General features: G+C 34.5%; 1 protein-coding gene across 1 annotated transcript; it reads left to right on the top strand.

Moving 5' to 3' along the window:
* Positions 1-2,484: 2,484 nt before the first annotated feature.
* LOC125875884 (protein VACUOLELESS1) lies at positions 2,485-15,835 on the top strand. The gene is made up of 15 exons (XM_049556935.1): positions 2,485-3,355; positions 3,667-3,957; positions 5,682-5,821; positions 8,049-8,154; positions 8,246-8,338; positions 10,044-10,133; positions 10,208-10,321; positions 10,562-10,669; positions 10,795-10,868; positions 10,952-11,006; positions 11,758-11,939; positions 12,858-12,987; positions 13,143-13,245; positions 14,044-14,141; positions 15,072-15,835. Exons 1-15 carry the CDS (start codon positions 2,573-2,575, stop codon positions 15,234-15,236), a joined length of 2,532 nt encoding a protein of 843 aa, XP_049412892.1. The 5' UTR covers positions 2,485-2,572; the 3' UTR covers positions 15,237-15,835.
* Positions 15,836-20,160: the final 4,325 nt, after the last annotated feature.

The raw sequence follows: 20,160 nt of genomic DNA, 5'->3' as shown, positions 1-20,160 counted from the left end.
ATACTTGCATTCAATTTCTGCATCTCATCATGACATATTTTGGCCTACTTACGTGCTTCATTTCACTTGTATGTATTATAAACCTTGGACCACAGACAATAATTCTGTATTTGCTAAATCTTTTTGTGGAACTAGCTAGTCTATAGCAAGGGCGCAACGGGATTCATCCGACTCCCCTTTGTCAGAAAATTATACCGTAAGTTTGAAATTATTTACCATGCATGTATGTTGAATTAGTTAAAGAGTCCTTGTAACTAACAAGGTACTTTATAGTAAAGTGTCAACAATGATAAAATATGAAGTGATCACTAGGAGGTCCCTATAGAGAAGGAATTGGCACATGGGAGCCAATGATGCTAATTCACCCAAAGTTGTTAATATGTCACATGTAATCCAAGCACAAAAGTCCACCTTAGTATATATGATATGATGATGACTTCAAAAATAAATTGCAATCAAAAGCTTAGGTAGTAGTTATTAAACTAAAACAAAATTCATTAATTAAGAAGTATTAAAAGGTGTGATCCAGTAGTCAATGAAGTTAAAAGTGAACCATGACAAAAGATGTTTTGGTCGACATAGTATTCACATTAGATTTGATCGAGCGGTGTGAAAATGAAAAATGAATGTAAATAAGAAACCAAAGTAAACTTTAGATGTGTTGAATTAACAATTAGGTAAAGCAAACCTTGGGAAGGAAGAAAGCAACTCTGATTGAAATGAACAAGATAACCTTAGGCCAATGGGAAAAAGTGATTCCAAAAGTTGATAGCGCATTTGATTATGAACAATAATTAAGTACATAATGGAGAAAAAAATAAGTCTATTTGATAAGTACCATAGGTTAAAATATCATTTACTTTTAAAGATGTTGAAGGATTTTGCTAAAGCTATCATTTTTGTATTATATCAATCATCTTTAAATACGTAAGGAGGATTAAAGATTGCTTAATAATACAAAGGAAACTGAATAAAAAGAATCAAATTTTATGTTTTTATCAATGAAAATTCAGATTAAAAAAACAGTGAAAATGCATGTGGTACCTAGTTCCATATATTTGGACTTAAATTTTCATATCATTTTTATTTTTGTTATGCAAAATTTAATGCTAAAAAATTAAGGTTAAAATAACGATTTTCAATATCAAATTGCCAAAAATTGAATTACCTTGAATGACACAATGACATGACGACAAAATTGATGCAAAAACATGTAACACGTCCAATTTATTCAAACTTAAACGAGTTAAGCAATATGTATTTATTTTATTGGTGGGTTGATTTGGGCGCTGCCCAAAACAACCCCTAAAAGAAATGTATGAATAAATTGATTCGTGTAAATGCCCAATACACTAAACAGACTCTAATTTTATGTTGGAAAAGGCAATTTCTCATACAAGCAATGCCTTTTATAGTAGTATGAGATTATAGTTAGTCTCTTGCTGAGTTTTAGGTTAAATTTGTGAATGTATTTTAATGGTTAACTAATTTCCTAATGTTTGGTCTTCCAAAAATTTAGGATACATTCACCATTAGTCCTTGTTCAGACTTATAATATTCTTAATTTTAAACTGAAATTTGTTATATATGTTTACTTTTATTGAAAAATTCTTGGTTCACCTATTTTATTTTTGAAAATAACAAAGAAAACAATGCATATGAAGGATTGAGCATCAATATGTGCATAGGTTTAGTTGAAATTTAGCACAAAGTGTTTTTGAAGTTGACAAATGGTATCACTTTGGACTAACCAATTTTTTGCTTTTTCTTCACCAACTTGGAAGTTCGAGTTTTTCCAAATTTGAATCCTAATCATTTTTCAAGTAAACAAGCCCTTTTTTTCCCCATCTGGTGTTACATATACTGGGGCGGATTTAGGGGTATATGAGAATTCTCTAATTTTTGCTTGGATTCTAATACAATATATTTGTATTGAAAAACTCAGTAAATATATAAGAAATACGACTCGAAAATTTATTAATAGAGTGTGTTGTTGGTCTAGTAACAAAAAAAAAACATTTTAAGCTTTTCTCCCACAAACTTCAAATTCGTTGTACAATTCATTTTATGTGGTTCTCACCTAAATTTGGATTCACGTATTGCACGACTCATTTATTTGGGCGGTTCTCACCTCTAGTTAAGGATAGAGAAATCTCAACTATCCACCATAATTCATGTGAAAAAGCTCACATTTGAAGCTCGACTAAATCTAAATTTGTGCACTACAACACTCACCTCCAATAAAAAGCTCAATCATTCTATCGCAACCTCGATAAACCTATTCCGTAATCTATCTTTCTCTCTCCAGCTATTCATACGACACTTCCACCCAAAAGAATTTAAAATACATAAAGGAATAATAAGAAATCCAAAAAACGACAAATAAAAGATTACATTAGGGGAAGTTGACCCAAATAAAAAAAAGGCCATAAAACGGAGCTGCCCCCGACCCGACATAAATCGCAGCGATCCAATTTCCCGGCTTTCCGTGATGGTACTTTACTCCATTTTTTCAATTTCGGATCCATTGATATCTTTGATCGGAAATTAAACTCAACCTCCAATTCCTCCCATGGCGGCAGTCACTGTGGCCGCAGAATGGCAGCTCCTCTACAATCGCTACTACCGGAAACCTGAAATTTACCAGATGCAATGGAAGCACGTCGACCTCACGCGCAACAAAGTCGCCTGCGCTCCTTTCGGTGGTCCAATCGCCGTCATCCGTGACGATGCTAAGATCGTCCAGCTCTACGCCGAATCTGCCCTTCGTAAGCTCAGAATTTTCAATTCCGCTGGTGTTCAGATCTCCGAAACAGTCTGGAAGAATCCCGGGGGTCGACTTATCGGTATGTCATGGACTGACGATCAAATTCTAGTTTGTATCACTCAGGATGGTACTGTTTATCGTTATAACATCCATGCCGAGCCTATTGAACCGAATTCTCAGCTTACGTTAGGCGCAGATTGTTTTACTCAGAGTGTAGTTGAGTGTGTTTTCTGGGGAAATGGTGTTGTTTGTATCAATGAGGCGTTTCAGGTTTATTGTATACCTGATTTTAATAATCCAAAACCTGTCAAATTGGCGGATACTGACTTGGAGGATTTTCCTTTATGTATGGCTGTGATTGAACCACAGTATACTATGTCTGGCAATGTGGAGGTACTGATGGGTGTTGCTGATCATGTGCTGTTGGTGGAAGAGGATGGTGTTCAGGAGGTTGGACTTGGAATTGGGCCTCTACAGAAAATGGTGGTTTCCCAGAATGGGAAGCTCTTGGCATCTTTTACACATGATGGAAGGCTTCTTGTTATGTCCACGGACTTCTCCAGTGTCATTTTCGAGTATCCTTGTGAGGTGGTTTTGTCATTCCAATACTCTAACTTACTGTTTCTACATTATTCTAAGTAAATTCTTCTTGCTCTTTATTCTGTAAGTGCTAACCGGAGTGATTTTTACGAAGTCCTACCATATTGTTGCTTATACATTTTTTTCAGATAATATGCTGCAGTTGCATTTTTGTTTCTTGTTAATGTAACAAATGCTTTCTGGCTTTTTAGCTCGACTAATATCACATATGTACACCACCTTTTTTAGTTTCATCATTCGGTATCTTTCTATAAGACGGTGAATCTTTCCTTACCATGTTATTGCTTTTGTGTTTCTAGTCAGCCCTACCCCCTGAGCAGCTAGCTTGGTGTGGAATGGACAGTGTACTACTCTACTGGGATGATATGCTTCTAATGGTGGGTCCTTATGGAGACCCTGTACGCTACTTTTATGATGAACCAGTTCTCCTTATCCCTGAATGCGATGGCGTTAGAATACTCTCCAATATGAGTATGGAATTTCTTCATCGAGTTCCAGATTCAACTGTCTCCATATTTCAGATTGGCAGCACACTACCTGCAGCTTTGCTTTATGATGCCTTAGATCATTTTGACAGGCGGAGTGCCAAGGTAGGCTATATCTTTTGGTATTTACTCTATGAAGTGACAAAGAACCAACTTGCCTATTTCGATCTCCAAATATTACAATTGAATGAACATAGTTAGACTTTGTTCATATGTGCATATATTTACATCTTCTAACAAATCTATATCTACTTCTGCATCCAAGCTTGTTTCCATACCTGCATACCTACCCTGGGATGCGTAATATGATTGACAATCCCATCAAAATTACTAATTTTAAAAAAATATATAATTGACAATCCCATTTGAGATAGGGTAGCATAAAAAATGAAAAATACTTATCTATTGTCTTTTGCATGAAGTCAATTTTCTCCACAAGTATATCAATTCCTACTATAAGTACACTACCATGATACATCATTTCCCACGTTCTCTACTGCCATTACCTCCATCTTCATGCCTAGCCCAATGTTGTACATGACATAAAATAAAGTGTGGCGTTTAAATAAGTTTACATTTAGATTTCTTGTAGTTGCAACAATTGTGACGATGATGAATTCTTTATCTTTGCTGAAATCAAATAATAAAGTGCTGTCGTTTGTTCTTATACCTTGTATTGACAGGTTCTGCTTTTCCTTCTCTGCTCTTTCTTACAGTGTGGGGATGTTGCATGAATGCTTTTTTTTCTATTAACTAATCAAATTTTATTGCTTCGCTCTGGGCTAATGCTTGGTAATTTCAACCAGCAATGTTTGACTGTTTGTTGCCATCTAAAGGCAGGAGTATGATAATGAACTCCGGTTTGTAACAGGCATTCAGATATATAAATTATTGAAGACAAGATATGACTAAATGTCAAATTACTCAAGTCCTCTGATCGTCATTACATTTTTCTTACTTTCCTTTTAGTATAGTAGAAAGAAAGAGGTTTGAGCTTGGACTTCCATGTTGGAGGTCTCAAGTTCAAAACCCCTTGCCAGCGAAAGCAAGGGAATTGCCTTCTGGGTCGAGCTCGTCGCACCAGGCTTGCCTAGTGCGGGTTACCTCTCCTATGTGGTTTGCGAGCTATTGCATAGGAGCGGGGGTTTTACCCTGTGCGCACCCAAAGGGTAGCGGCTGCGGGTTTCCCTTGTCATCAAAAAAAAAAATAGTAGAAAGAAAGAGGTCTGACTAGGACGATGTAATAAGGGTATCTACCTTTTCATGGGGTCATCTTTGGTATTCTGAATTGGGAAATCATTCATCTAATGCTGGATGAAGATATATCTACTCATCTATAAACAGTTGTGAACTTGGGCACACACTTTTTTGTGTCGTTAATGTTTAGAAAAACTTAAATTTTCTCCCTCGGCCTTTTTTCCTGAAAAAACGGATACAGTGTGTAAGTGATGGTGTTCTGTTCTTTATCTTTTATTTAGAGATGCATATATATAACCTACTGGATTTGAATTCAAACGTCGAGTTTCTCATCATCAGAACGTTTTTTGTCTGTTCTAGAATGCTTTAGCTAGTGAAGTACTTTTTATTTTGGAATTTGTATTTCGAAGGTGAGAGACAGAAATTTAAACTTGAAAGGATTGGTAAATACCCTTGGTATGTCCTCTTTTCTTTTGAATCAGCTCCTAAGGTTCTTCCTTTTAGTCTTTTCTTCTAGGAACACCATTGTTTCAACTTCATCTGTCAGATGTGCATGTTTGAGTATACATAGCAGAGAAAAACTGTTTGAAGTTCACTGTTGGGTGAATTCTGATCTATTAATCACTTATCAGGCTGATGAGAATCTGAGACTGATACGGTCTTCGCTGCCCGAGGCGGTTGAGGCATGTATTGATGCAGCAGGTCATGAATTTGATGTCTCACAGCAACGGACGCTTTTAAGAGCAGCAAGCTACGGCCAAGCCTTTTGCAGGTAGGTCTATTGGCTTAATTGTAGAGATGATATTCTAAAAATTTCTATTTTACTGCTTTCTTAAGAGAAATTCCATTTTACTTTTTGCCTCTGGTGTTGGTACATATTCAAACTCTGATGCTGTATATGTTGACAATAGCTATCTAATGCTAGTTTCATATGAGCAGAGGAGGGAAAAAAGATCTGTCTCCTGGCTTATGTAGATATTTAGGTTCTTTTCTTGTCTAAATTCCTTTTGAGGAGAGTTGCCATTTTCAAAAAAAAAAAAAATTCCTTTTGAGGAGGCAGTGCTTTCTGTGCCTGCATCATTCGGTTAATGTCACTGCACTCATAATTCCTCGCTTATAAGAGGCATCAAAGGATAAGGCATTTCTTGCTATGGCGATCTACTTTCTTTCTGGTCATAAAACAAGCTAATTGGTGATGGAGTAGTTTTTATAAACAAGCGATGATGGGAACTTCTCAAATTGTATTAACCTGGTAATGTTGCTTTTCCTGTAAGCTACACCAGAGAGATACTAGTAAATGAAAAGTGTCTACATAAACTACTTTGTATTTATTTACTGACCGTTCCTTAAAAAAAATATGCATCTGGGCTATAGGTTGATGGTGTCTCTTAAAGATTAATGAATATTTGGCAGTTAAAAAGAGGCTTCCTCAAACTGAGCTTGGGTCCAGCCCGCTGGCAGCCTTGAAAAAATAATTCTCTCTCCCGGTCGGTTCATTGGAACCACTTTGTTCACCGGATAGCAGAACTATGTGAACTGGGTGTTTGTTATATCATGAATATATGTTGCTCAACCTTCTTTTGGTAACACAAGACAATTCAACGAATTCGGAGAGAAGTACAATCTAGGACCATTTCCTTATTAGTGCTAGTTCTAGACAGTGTTTTGGACGGTGAAAGGCAACAAGGGTCTGCCTCACCGAGAGGCGAGGCACTCACATTTTTGAAGTGCGGCGCCAATTAATATTAAAAAATTAAAATATTTAGTTGCACGTATAAATAATCAAAATCTCAATAGCAATAACATTTTAGTAAATATTTCAATTCAAAAACTGAAAATAGATAGTACATACTAAAAGTCCAGAACTTGAATGAGAAAAAAATTGAACAAAAGTCAAAACAGTGAGAAAAAAAATAGAGGTAGAAGTAACTCTGAAGAAGAAGAAGGAAAAATAAACAGAGGAAGAATAAATATGAAGAAGAAAAGAAGAAATACATATTGGTTAGACTTTGGAGTCGCCGGATAAGTCTGGTTGGTCATCAGAGAAGTTTAGTCTAGTCGACTGGTTGGAGTCGCAGTCCCAGTCTAAGAGTGCAACTGTGCAAATTTGGAAAGACAAACTTAAAATTACCTTTGAACTTTAAAATCCTAAATTGGTCGTCTTCTTTAAAGGAAAATACAAAAGGCCATGCCTTTCCCGCTTTTGTCGCCATTGTTGCCATGGCATTGCCTTTTGAAGATCGCCTTGCCACAAAGCTAAAAGGTGATGAAGGGTCGCCTCGCCTCTCGCCATTGGCGACGAGGCGATCGCCTTTCACAACACTAGTTCTACCGTTCTAGATAAGGGGGAACAATAAATACCAGTAATCTATATTCTGGAGCAGGGAATGTGATGGCAGTGAGGGGATTGTGTTCCATATGTGAGGTGTGGGATTGTTGAAAAATCAACATGTTTCTCATTTGGGTACATGCCAGAACAATGATGCCATCATAAGGTCTGTGTTTGATGCAGTCAGTCCAAAGTCCTCAATGAAGCTTAAGGACTAAAATGTGATCCAAAGTGGGGAGGACGCAACTAAGAAAAGGGATTTGTTTGTTTGTTCTTTGTTTTTTTTTACTTTTTTGGGATTTCCATCTTTTTCTTCCTTCGAGTACAAGAGATGAAGGGTCAAGGCCTCAAGGGTCAGAGGGGAAGTGGAGATTAGTTTTGGAGTGTCAATTATGTGCTTGCGTACTTTAGGACCAATCACTAAACCAATGGTCAGTTCTCATGGGATTTGTTATCATGAGGAAGTGGCCAGAATTTTACTTTGTTTGCAACTTGAATGCTGAATATGCAGTATGTTAAAATGGATGAAAATAATGGAACAATGGGCCTTTTATTTGTTTTTCTATAGACCTTCTCCTAACTTATGAAGCTGTTGGAAAGTTGATCTTATCTAGAGATCATTCTATTCTGATTTCTTCTCTTGTTAATGATATCCAGTTGGCTTTGGCAGCCATTTTCAACGGGACCGCATTCAAGAGATGAGTAAAACTTTACGAGTACTAAATGCTGTACGTCACCCAGATATTGGCATTCCGCTCAGTATTCAACAGTATAAGGTACTGTATACTTCCTTGTTTTAAGTGGAGTTGTGCACTAAATTCTCTGAACTCTCTGTATGGATCTTTTCCTGACATTTTCTCCTGGCAGTTGCTTACACCTACTGTTCTGATTGCTCGTCTTATTAATGCTCATCGCCACCTTCTTGCACTACAAATATCAGAATATCTTAGTATGAATCAGGTATGCTTTTTTGCAGAACTTCATATCTCTATCAAGCTTCTTTCTTTTAGATGTGGTCCAATTAAGAAGATATGTCCGTACCTTATTACTACTTTTATAATCTGTAATGGAGTTTAGACCCTAGTTGCTCATGTATCGGTTAAACAAATTGTTGGAATTCCTAAAGTAATACACTCTCGCAGGGCCGTATATTCTTCGTGCTGATCAACGATGATTACAATATCGGGTACCCCTGTCATATATTTAATCCCGCCCAGATATGTTTGCAAGCGAGATAATTGTCTTTTCAACATAGCTGCATCTCTTTTCGGGAGACGGTTGAGTCTCCCTGTTTTTTGTTCCATTCTCAAGTCCCTGAACTTATGAAGTCTTGTTTCTGTAGTGGACCAATTCGTTAACATACCGCCAAGCCATTTTTTATTAACATAATGACACCGGGCCCTTATTGCAGCCCACTCTACTGAATCAGCTGCTTTATTTTTGGTACCAACAATTATCAGTATATGTAAACCCCCCAAGATAAATTGTTAGACGGATATATATTATTTATATATGTTCCCGATATAGAATTATCAGATATCAGAAAAGTATCATACTTCAATTTGAATTTTGAATTGAATAGAAAATTGAAATTATGTTTTTGGAGAGCACAACCTGTGTTGCCCCGAATAGAACATAAAACGACAATAAAACAATAAAAGAGAAGAAAGACAGATATTATAGATATCTCCACACGTGTTTAAGCCATACAAACCTTCTTTTCTTATACACTTCACAATCGTATTCTACTCAAAAATCCGTAAACAAAATATCTCTCTTCTCTGCGAATCATTTTTTGAACAATGAAATCCATAACATAAAGGGGGGGTAAATGCTAAAAAACCGATTCTAATTCTATATATTCTTTCTGATTTTTATGCCTTTATCTCAGCGAAAAGATCAAATGTCCAATCCATTTATTTTTCTGGTATTCAAGCAGGTTGGAATATGTATTATCATAATAATGGTAGAAATGGAATCATTTTTCTTTTTATATTCTATACAAAATCCTATAACTTCATTAATAATTCTAAGTAGCAGAAGTAGGTTTCTAGGGATGTTTTATCAATTTCTTTCATAACATGTCAGTTTGTATGATATGTTGGTTGTTTTTTGGAGATCATATAAGATTGACGTCTGTTATTACATTTGTTGAGAATATCATTAACTAATAAAAATTGTGCTCTCATCTAAAAGCTTAAGCTATTAGAGAGAGCACACTTTTTACTAGTTAATGATACTCAACACGCCTCTTCACGTGCGGGACTGATTCTTTTTCATGGTCAAGCACGTGGAAATTCTTTTTAATTTGGGTGACAGTGAGTATCGTCTGCATGCTCTGATACCATGTTGAAGTTTGTGACCATCTCATCTAAAAGCTTAAGCTATTAGAGAGAGCACACTTTTTATTAGTTAATGATATTCTCAACAACATTGTTTCTTATGTGTGTAATCTACTGTCTTCTCTCAAATATATTGGATTTTATGAGGCATTTCCCTGAACTTGTATTTTTGCATCAATTAAAACCGACTCAAAGTGAACTTCCAAAAGTCGAAGGGAAAGAAATGATGTATCCGGATGGATTCTGAAATTCTTACATGTTAGCTTATATTGTTTACCTTGTCAAAATGGTAGCTTATAATGTTGTTTTTGCACTGTGTATAGGAGGTTGTAGTCATGCACTGGGCATCTACAAAGATAACAGCATCGGCGGCAATCCCTGATGCCACTCTTCTAGAGATGTTACTTGATAAGGTTTGTGTTTGGAATAAGCTGTCCAACATCAATTATTGTAGTGCAAAGTCTCATGTAAATTTTTGGTATGTCAGCTGAAGATATGCAAGGGAATATCTTATGCTGCAGTTGCTGCTCATGCGGATAAGAATGGCCGTCGGAAGTTAGCTGCCATGCTTGTTGAACATGAGCCACGTTCATCTAAGCAGGTTTGTTAATTCTTTTTAAGTGCATTTTGTCTTTCTATTAATATCCTTTTTTTGGAACTCTCTTTCATGTTTTCTAATGGAGCCTAGAACTTCTTATCTCTCAATGATAGATGTTGTCATCTAAGGGAACTTCTTTGTTCTTGGCTGGCTTTAATCTGTTGATTGGATTTCTGTGACCAAAATGTACGTCATGGTTAGCTTTTATTAGCTTGTGGTGTACTAACTATGTTATTCTTTTAGGTTCCTCTCTTGCTAAGCATTGGAGAAGAGGATACTGCTCTAATGAAGTCAACTGAAAGTGGTGATACTGATTTGGTTTACCTTGTCCTCTTCCATATCTGGCAGAAGGTACATATAAACACTGGTCTGGAGTAGATTTTCTTGTTAAATATATATCCTAAGTCCTTTTTTTTTCCTTTCTAAACGAGTAGTTAGTTCAGTTGTTATTAATAACCACATGCTTTTTCCCCCAGAGACCAGCTTTGGAGTTCTTTGGGACAATACAGGCCAGACCTCTAGCTCGTGATTTGTTTGTTAATTATGCACGGTATGAGAACTTTTAAATTGTTCATCACTTCAAGAGCAGTTTGTTTAACCTTCTGAACACTTTTCCTTCTTCCCAACCTCAAGGCATTACAAGCATGAATTTTTGAAGGACTTTTTCCTATCTACGGGGCAACTTCAGGTTGGTTTGTGTGGAACTACAACTTATTTTTCCACCTTTCTTCTGACTATCTTGTTCCTGATTTTTAGAAATTTAGAACTGTTTATGCCATATTGAATCTCATCCTAGTGATATTGAATATCTGTTTCTGTGACCGTTTTGTTGTTCTAGTGGAGGTTCTTTGTATATGAAGGAATTAGTTTCTTTTATCTGTTGATCTTTTTCCAGGTTCTCCTTATTACTATTTTTCGGGTAACATGTCACTCATTATTCTCTGGAAACAAACAGAAGGGAATGATTTCGATGTGTAACATGTTTATCATATTTATGTTTTTTGGTTCACATTGTTTCTCTTACCCCTCCATTGATATATCTTAGTAGATGGAATTTGGTAATATAACATTCTAGGAACTCTACATATCAAAAATACTATGTTCTAGGAGCTATTTATCAATTTTAATTTGCATATTGTTGCTCATATCCTTCCGTTTATATTTCCTAGTAGATGGAATTTGGTAAAAGAATATTATAGGAGCTATTTACCAATAATTTTTTTTTTGTAGGAACTCTTCTAACAATTTTTCAATTTGCCTACTTCTGGAATCCCGTTGTAATTGTTCTGTAATCCTGTCTGTTGTATCTTGTTTTTAGCTTAAATTGTCAAGACATGTAAAAGTTGCTGCTAAAGGCTAGTATTGTACAGTTCATGATGATTCTCTCTACTCTTCTCTCTATTCAACTTTCTCTATCTGACAAAGTTTCAATCTTGTAGGATGTAGCTTTTCTGTTATGGAAAGAGTCATGGGAATTGTCTAAGAATCCCATGGCTAGCAAAGGATCTCCACTTCATGGTCCAAGAATAAAACTCATTGAGAAGGCCCAGCATCTATTTGTAGAAACAAAGGAATATGTTTTTGAATCAAAAGCTGCTGAGGAGCATGCAAAATTGTTAAGGTGACATTTCCTTCGGTATTAGTTATCGAGTCATTGTGTTGATGATTCAGTGGAGCTCTTTCACTATTTCTTTTGCTTGCTCTTACTTCTCATTTTTCTTCCTGCTTGTTGTCTTGAGTTGATGGTCCAATCAATCGCTTCTTCTGAGTGATGCTGAGTGTGCATTAGGCTTATATTTAGGCATCTGATAACATTTCCAACCAGCGAGAGAAGCCTTTCTATCATATTAGTCTAGTGCGCTAGCTGCAGTAAAAAAATTCAAAGCTAAATTAGATGAGAGTTTCAGAATAGTTGCTGCTACAAGTCGGAAAATAATCTCAACTGTAATATTATCCACTATATGTGTATCTCATCTCTGTGGTTCAATTGATCCCTACTTTTCTTAGATCATATGAGGTGTATTATGTCTTCCCAATTTTTATTTGGACTTCCCATAATTTCTTTTTGAGGGATAAGTTTTTCTGCATATATTTATAGAACTTAAGTCTATTTTATGTCAAGGTAGCTAGAATGGTTTTTCTGGAATTCTACATAAATACCAGAGTTTAGACTTTAGAGTTTAGAGGAGACTTCGCAATGGATCAGGAGATGATTTAAATCTCCAAAGTCTCACTAAGGGAGAGTCCCCAGTAAAGCCTTTCATTTTCTTCCCAAGTTTTAGCTGCCAAGGATAGTACCCCAGCTGTTATAGGATAACCATGTCAATAAGTTCTGAATTTCATCAAGTACTACTCAGCAAGAAACAGATGATTATTTATGTGCCATGATAATTTTATTGTTGCAACAATGTTCTTTGACAATTAGAGTGACAAACTTCCAGAATAGTCTCGTACTTCTGCAACCTTTCTACTTTTTTAGTTACCATTCTTTTCTGCTTAACTTCTATTTAAATGTCGTATCATTCATATATTGATATAGGATGCAACATGAGTTTGAGGTGACTACAAAACAGGCCATCTTTGTGGATTCAAGTATAAGCGATACAATTCGTACATGCATTGTGCTGGGTAACCATCGTGCTGCCATGAAAGTCAAAACAGAATTTAAGGTCTGTACCATCTCTTTTGGCTCACAGTGATGATGTACTTCTATTTCTCTGTCTTATTAGTGATTTCTGCATCCTCTTTTAGGTACATGTGGGTTCAACTTCTGGATTTATCCAATTTAAAGTGCCCTTAATTTTAACTTTCTTGGATGATTCAGGTATCTGAAAAGCGATGGTATTGGCTTAAAGTTTTTGCTCTGGCAACAATTAGGGATTGGGATGCCTTGGAAAAGTTTTCAAAGGAAAAAAGGCCACCAATTGGTAAGTCCCCTTAGTAGCTTAACAGGAGGAAATCACTGACTTTCCCTAATATTTCAACAGAATATCTGTAAATGCATTTCCCCCTGTGATATTTGTAATATGATCTGGATATTTATTAATTTTCTCTTGATTGATATGATGGATTGTTTTTAGGATATGAATGTTAAGTTTAATTCAAGTAGGTTTACTTTGGTTTTGCATTCCAAGGAGCAGGATATTAGATTGAACAGTTAGAACTTGAATTAGAAAATGTTGTATGCGATACATATTAGGGGTATGACACCTGATATAGGGTTTCTGCAAGTGTGTCTCCCATATTAATAGAGGTTTACTATAAACCGTAAGGCGTCTACAAAAGTGGCTTTCCCTGCACAACTGCTATATGTAATGCTGCCCCTTTGGATATCTGAAAATTCTTTGCTGCTTTTAACCCCTACTTAATTTGATCAGTTCTTGAAGTTGAAAAAGTTAATTAATTTCTGAAGTAGCCTTCACTTAGAGTGGCATTTTAGTTAGTTTGAGCTACACTTCCTCTTTAATGGCTTGATATGCTTTATTATGTTTTTTGGTCAAACTAGATTTTGTTGTAGCCATGGTGATCTCGCTTTCTTCTTTTTTTTTGTCAACAAGTACAATGTGAAATGTATTTCTGCTTCTTGTGACTGCCACTGAAAGAAGCACCTTGGACTTGTTCATAGACATTCCAAGCAAGTCCTTTTTTGACCATATACTATATGCTAACGAAGGCTAATGGATATCTTATAGTCATCCGTTTTTCTCCTGTTTTTTCTCTTCTAGGTTACCGCCCATTTGTCGAAGCATGTGTTGATGCAGATGAGAAAGGCGAAGCACTAAAGTACATACCAAAGCTGACTGATCCTCGTGAAAGAGCAGAGGTTAGTGTTGTATATGTTATGATATTTCCACATTTGGTCTACAGACATGTTTGACATGGCATGTAGTCCCGCATAGTTTTAAGTTTGAGTTTTGAACTTTACCCACATGTGGTCACTATCCCTGCTGAGATGATTTTGCTAACAAATGAATTTACTATAGAAAAAGTAGTTACTCCCTTTTCTTTTCACCTATGCTTGTGAAAAGCTTGGGTACTTATATCTTTACTGGCTAGAAAAAAACATTTAGCCTTATACCTCTAAAATGCTTTGCATTAGTCCAAAATGATTGTGCCTTTCTGTTTTGGCCTTTTGCCTCTAAAATGCTTTGCATTAGTCCAAAATGATTGCATTTCCGTTTTGTAGCAATGTGTTTAAATGAAAGAATACCTTTATTGTTTTGTACAGAAACCCAGAAAGACATACAAATCTATATTGTACCTTTGTTGGTTCACAGTCATCTGGCAGTATTATGTGACTTGTTCAAATCCTGACTTGTGAACCAAGCTTGGTATTTAAGCATAGAGTAGTAGAGGGACTCACCCTTTATTGTCCTAGTTTTTTTTATCTTTGTACATCGGCTTGGTTTCAAAGTTGGAAACAACAGAGTTCCTGGTTGAAGATAAAAAGAAGGTACTTTTGTCTGTTTATTTCAATAAGCAAGTACGGCATAGACTGGATATCAGAAGGATGCATATCTTAAGATATCCGCATTCACTTTTTAATGTAATATTCCGGATCACAGTCTGATTGATTTTAATCCCTGTAGTATCATAAGTGCTTTCATTTTCCACCTTAAAAGGAAGAGAGGAAGAGTAAACTGATTCTGAAGTGTCAATAGACGTAGGATTAAATAGTCAACTGTAAAGGTGCATTGCTGTATCAATTAAGGTGATGGGTGTCATGCTTATGAGATCTATGAATCATTAACAGGCTTATGCTCGAATCGGAATGGCCAAGGAGGCTGCTGATGCTGCTACTCAGGCTAAAGATAATGAATTACTTGGGAGGTTGAAGCAGACTTTTTCTCAAAATGCAGCCGCTTCATCAATATTTGACACACTGCGAGATCGGTTATCCTTCCCAAGTGTTTCTTGATGCCAGCCATCTCCTTGATCCCCTCCCTTTGGTGTGAAGCCTCTTGTTGTTACGCATCTTCTAAATTAATATGATTGAGGATTGGTAGCGTTGGAGTAATGCTGTTCCACAGCACGATAAAAGATGCCCTTGGAACCCGTCCGCTGCATATCCTCTCTCCTTACCTGTTTTTTCTATGTATCCGTGGCATTTGAGGTTGTGGAAATGTTTGAATCCGGCAATGATTCCTTGGGTGTTGTTCTACACCCTGTAAATAGCTTGGCTGGAAATGATATATTAAAGCATGTGCTGATGTTTCTCCCTGAATTGGTAATAGAATTCATCTGAGCTCTTAACTTTTTCATGGTTTGTAGTTTCCATTTGTATGTGACTGAGTGATGAATTATCCATGGCAACTGTTCCAAAATAAACTCTACTCTACCTGCTGGTATTATTGCTCATTTGGATTGTTTTTATCCTCTGTACATTCCGGAATACTTTGCTGGTTTGGAGAATAATTACTCAGGAACTAGTAAATTGAGAGATTTTGGGAGACTTTACAACAACTTGCTATTTAAAGCTAGTATCAAGTGATTGATAGTTTGATACTGAGTGGACAATTCATATTGTGTTTGTGTATCTGTACTGAGTGATTTGATGAGTATCTAATTTCCTTGTTTTAATTTATGTTTTTGACGCCTCAATTCACGTAAATATAGTTCATCCCAGCTTAATACGAGTTCTTTTTCAAGTTTGCATATTAGGTTGGATTGCATTAGTGAAGCAGTTTGAAATATGTATGGTGGAAGTACTATTTGATGGCTAGTAGTAATGTTGTGTCATAGGAATCAAACACCAGTGCTGATTATACAACTGGTTATCTTAATCAATTATCTAGTATCCTTTTATAATATATCAGAAATATCTTGGACAATTGGAATACCGGGTATGAGGAGGTGTAAGAGGTTAGCTATAGTGAGTTCGAGGAGAAGTAGAGGTAGGTTTATCTAGTTTTTTTTATCATTATTGTTTTTATAATTTTCCTATTATCTTATTTTTCGATTCTATTGTCTCTCGCTGGCTTTTGTTGTCATGGTATAATTTGTTGTCGGTACTAATTCATTAGCATAATACATAAATAAGTCCTCTAAATTGGTCTTAATTCACATTTATGTCTTTCAACTTTGGTGTGCATAAGTAGGCACTATAACTTGTATAAAATTGAACAAATTGATTCACACATCCTATGTGGCAGTCCACATGACAATTTTAATCCTACGTGGTATACTGTGTGTATTATTTCATGTAGGATCTTAATGGAAATGATTCATAATGTTTATCTCAACTTGTTTAAGATTGAAGCTTTATTCTCTGGGTTTTCAGTGTCCCAAACATCGGCAGGTGAACTTGGAAAAGCCTATAAGCGGAGCCTTAATTTAAATGTATATTTACAATTATAAGTATTCACTAATTCTTACATTATTTTTTTTACGACAAGGGAATCAGTCACTAATTTGTGTACAGGATAAATTTTGCTTTTCTAAAAGAGCTCACAAATTACATAGATAGAGAAAAGACATATTGAAGTTTGTCTTGGATTTTCAAAAAATACTTTAACTTTACAACCTGTCTTATTATTTCACTAAACAATTTTGAAGAGATATTATTATATTATTTTTTGATCAGCCCAATGTAATTTTTTTTTTTCATTTAAGTTTTTTCTTTATTTTTTCCCCTTTATATCCCTGCCTCTTACTTTTTGATTTCATCTTTCACCCCCACTTTTAAGTTATCAATACATTCATTTTCTTTCTTTTTCTTCACCTCCACTCTCACCCCACCCCCACGTCAAGTTGAACCCTTCTCTCATTTTTTTTTCTTTTCTTTTTCTTTTTCTTCTCCAGACAAATTCTTTATTTTAGTGATTTTTTATTTTTTTAAAATCATATTTTCTCGACTTTATTGAAATAGATAACAAAGCTAATTATTTTTCTAAGAAAATTTTAAAATTTTAAAGGTATCATCAATTACTCCTTTTCATATAACTTTAAAATTAGAATGATAATTTTAAAAGAATCAATGAATTCCCGAAAATTGAAAGAAAAGACATTGAAGTTGTCTTGGATTTTCAAAAAAACACTTTAACTTTACAACCCATCCTATTATCCCACTAAACAATTTTGAAGAGATATTATTAAATTATTTTTTTATCAGCCCCAAATTTTAGGAAGCAAGTGTGTTCACACACCAATCATTACTTGACACGTGTTAATTTAATTTAAAATGTAACATTTTTTTTCATTTTAAGTTTTTTCTTTACTTTTTCCCCTTTATATCTCTGCCTCTTACTTTTTGATTTCATCTTCCACCCCCACTTTCAAGTTATCAATCCCTTCATTTTCTTTCTTTTTCTTCACCTCCAACCTCACCCCACCCCCCACGTCAAGTTGAACCCTTCTCTCATTTTTTTTCTTTTCCTTTTCTTTTTCTTCTCCAGTCAAATTCTTTATTTCACTGTTTTTTATTTTAAAAAACCATATTATTTTCTCGACTTTATTGAATTATTGATAACAAAGATAATTATTTTTCTACGAAAATTTTAAAATTTTAAAGATATCATCAATTACTCCTTTTCATATAACTTTAAAATTAGAATGATAATTTTAAAAGAATCAATGAATTCCCAAAAATTGAAAGAATTTAATTATAATCGGATGAAAAAAACTATATGATACTTCCTAATCATCTTGAAATCTAATAGATTTATCAAATTGTTTGAAATGTAAGAAAAAATGTATATAAAGTTTTAAAATTAAAGAGAGTAAACATGACTCTTAATTTGGCGTTAGCTGACAACTATGACCTTTAACTTTGGATGTGCACAAGTAGACACTCAACCTTGTATAAAATTGAACAAATAGACACATTCGTCCTACATTACACACTACATAGCAATTTTACGTCCTACATGTATTATGCCATGTAGGACACGTGTGTCTACTTGTTCAATTTTATACAAGTTTAAGTGTCTACTTGTGCATACTCAAAGTTGGAGGGCATAGTTATCTGCTGAAGGCAACTTAAGAGTCATGATTATGCATTATGCGTATTATGCCCCCATTTCATTCTCTGTTGTTTTCAGTATGAATTCTATATTTTTATATGTCTGATTCTTGATATGTTTTACTTTCTACTAATGACTAACAAAAATTTGTTTTTGGGGTGCAACAAGAGTTGTATTCTCAAATGATATCAGAGGGATTTGCATGTATTGTGGAAATTCTGTTTTCTCTATGATTAATATCTTTTCGAATTTAAAAAAAAAATCAAATCTCATAATTTACAATCAATTTATTTAACATTTTTTCTTAGAGAACAATTTTTCACATTTAAATTATGTATTAAATATACTAATACCCTACTTCGTTCATCTAAAAATCTTAATTTGAATCGACGATTTATCGAAAACATCGTCAAACTAATACACTAGAAAATGTGAATTCATTAAAAATGAGGGCGTACCACATTCGTAGGTACCCTATTCCACTAATATTTTCTTCTCCATTCAACCGAACTAATTAAAGTCGAACCTTTTTAATTAATTAAGTTTTATATTTGGAAGAAGTCAGAGTTGTCAATTCTCTATATGTCCCCATGATTAACAAAAACAGTTGACTAGCTTGTTGTTTTACCGCCACTTAAAAAGAAATTGATAATGAAGAAACATATTAAATTCAAGACAACAATTGGATAATATAATACTATATATATTTTGCGTTTCTCCATACCTATTTGTTTGTTTTTTTAAAAAAATAATACTATATAAAAAATTAAAAAAAATTAGTATTATGCTCTTATGTTATGTTTAAGATAACAAGTTATAATTTTATTTTATTTAAAAAAAAAAAAAGACATTTCCAATATTTTATCACTGAAGTCTATGATACATATTATCCTTTTTGAATCCAGGTTCATACAAATTTATCTTTTGAATTATGTCATAGCAGATTCAAAAACATGTTTATCATGTAAACTTAAGTCATGATTTGTAAACTCTTTACTTTCCTCCTAAATTCTAATTGGAGATTTGCTTTAAAAAAACATCTATATTCTACACATATTTAGAAATTTGCTAGTCCTGCTTGTCTCGACCTCATTAACCCGCCTTCCAGGAAAAGCGTCACATAATTAAACATGGCCGCAAAAATTGATATGGTGGGATTACTACATGTGAAGGACTTGAAAAGAAACAAAACGTTTACCTACTCAAAGCCAATAAGGTTAGCCCTTAAGTCAACCTAATTGAAAGTTCAGCTCTAACTAATAGGAGTAACAAAAGTTCTATACGTTTGACATGCTTGCTCTTTACAATAATAACCTACTCCCTCCGTTCACTATTGTTTGTCATGATAAGATCATGCATAACTCTTAAGAAAAGTTTGATATAAGGTGCAATTTGACTAATATAACCATACTATCAATCATTATTAAAATGGTTTGTACTTTTTGAAAATTGTAAAAACAACTTTTTTAACATTAAAGTAGTCTTGTAACTTTAAAATGACTACTTTTTGAAATAAGTAGTTATGTAATTATTAAGGACAAAATTGGAAAAAAGTGACTAATTTTTTGTTGATTATTTAAATTGACAATTAATTTTGGACAACTATTTTTAGTATACCTGACAAACAATAGTGGATGGAGGGAGTATCTGTGTAGTTCTATAAATATAATAACAACAAAATACTTAGTGAAATCTCGCCAAATAGAATTTGGAAAGAGTAGAGTGTACGCAGATTTTATCACCATCTTGTGTAGGTAGAGAGGTTGTTTCCGAAAGACTTTAGGCTCAAGTGCATTAAATTCGAGCAAAAGAAGAAAAATAAAATGAAGAAAGTATTGTTGTTAATAAGAAAAACAATGCAAAGTCTACCAGAAAAAAAAA

The sequence above is a fragment of the Solanum stenotomum genome, chromosome 9 (assembly GCF_019186545.1).
Source record: "Solanum stenotomum isolate F172 chromosome 9, ASM1918654v1, whole genome shotgun sequence".
Lineage (NCBI taxonomy): Eukaryota > Viridiplantae > Streptophyta > Magnoliopsida > Solanales > Solanaceae > Solanum > Solanum stenotomum.
Note: the sequence above shows the minus strand (reverse complement) of the source record. Positions and strands in the feature narration are given on the sequence as shown.

Bases quoted from the DNA above. Each gene is read 5' to 3' on its own strand.
- LOC125875884 (XM_049556935.1), top strand. From the start codon at position 2,573: ATGGCGGCAGTCACTGTGGCCGCAGAATGGCAGCTCCTCTACAATCGC. The intron at 10,134-10,207 runs GTTTGTGTTTGG...TTGGTATGTCAG, and splicing joins TAGAGATGTTACTTGATAAG to CTGAAGATATGCAAGGGAAT. The intron at 10,869-10,951 runs GTATGAGAACTT...CCCAACCTCAAG, and splicing joins TTGTTTGTTAATTATGCACG to GCATTACAAGCATGAATTTT.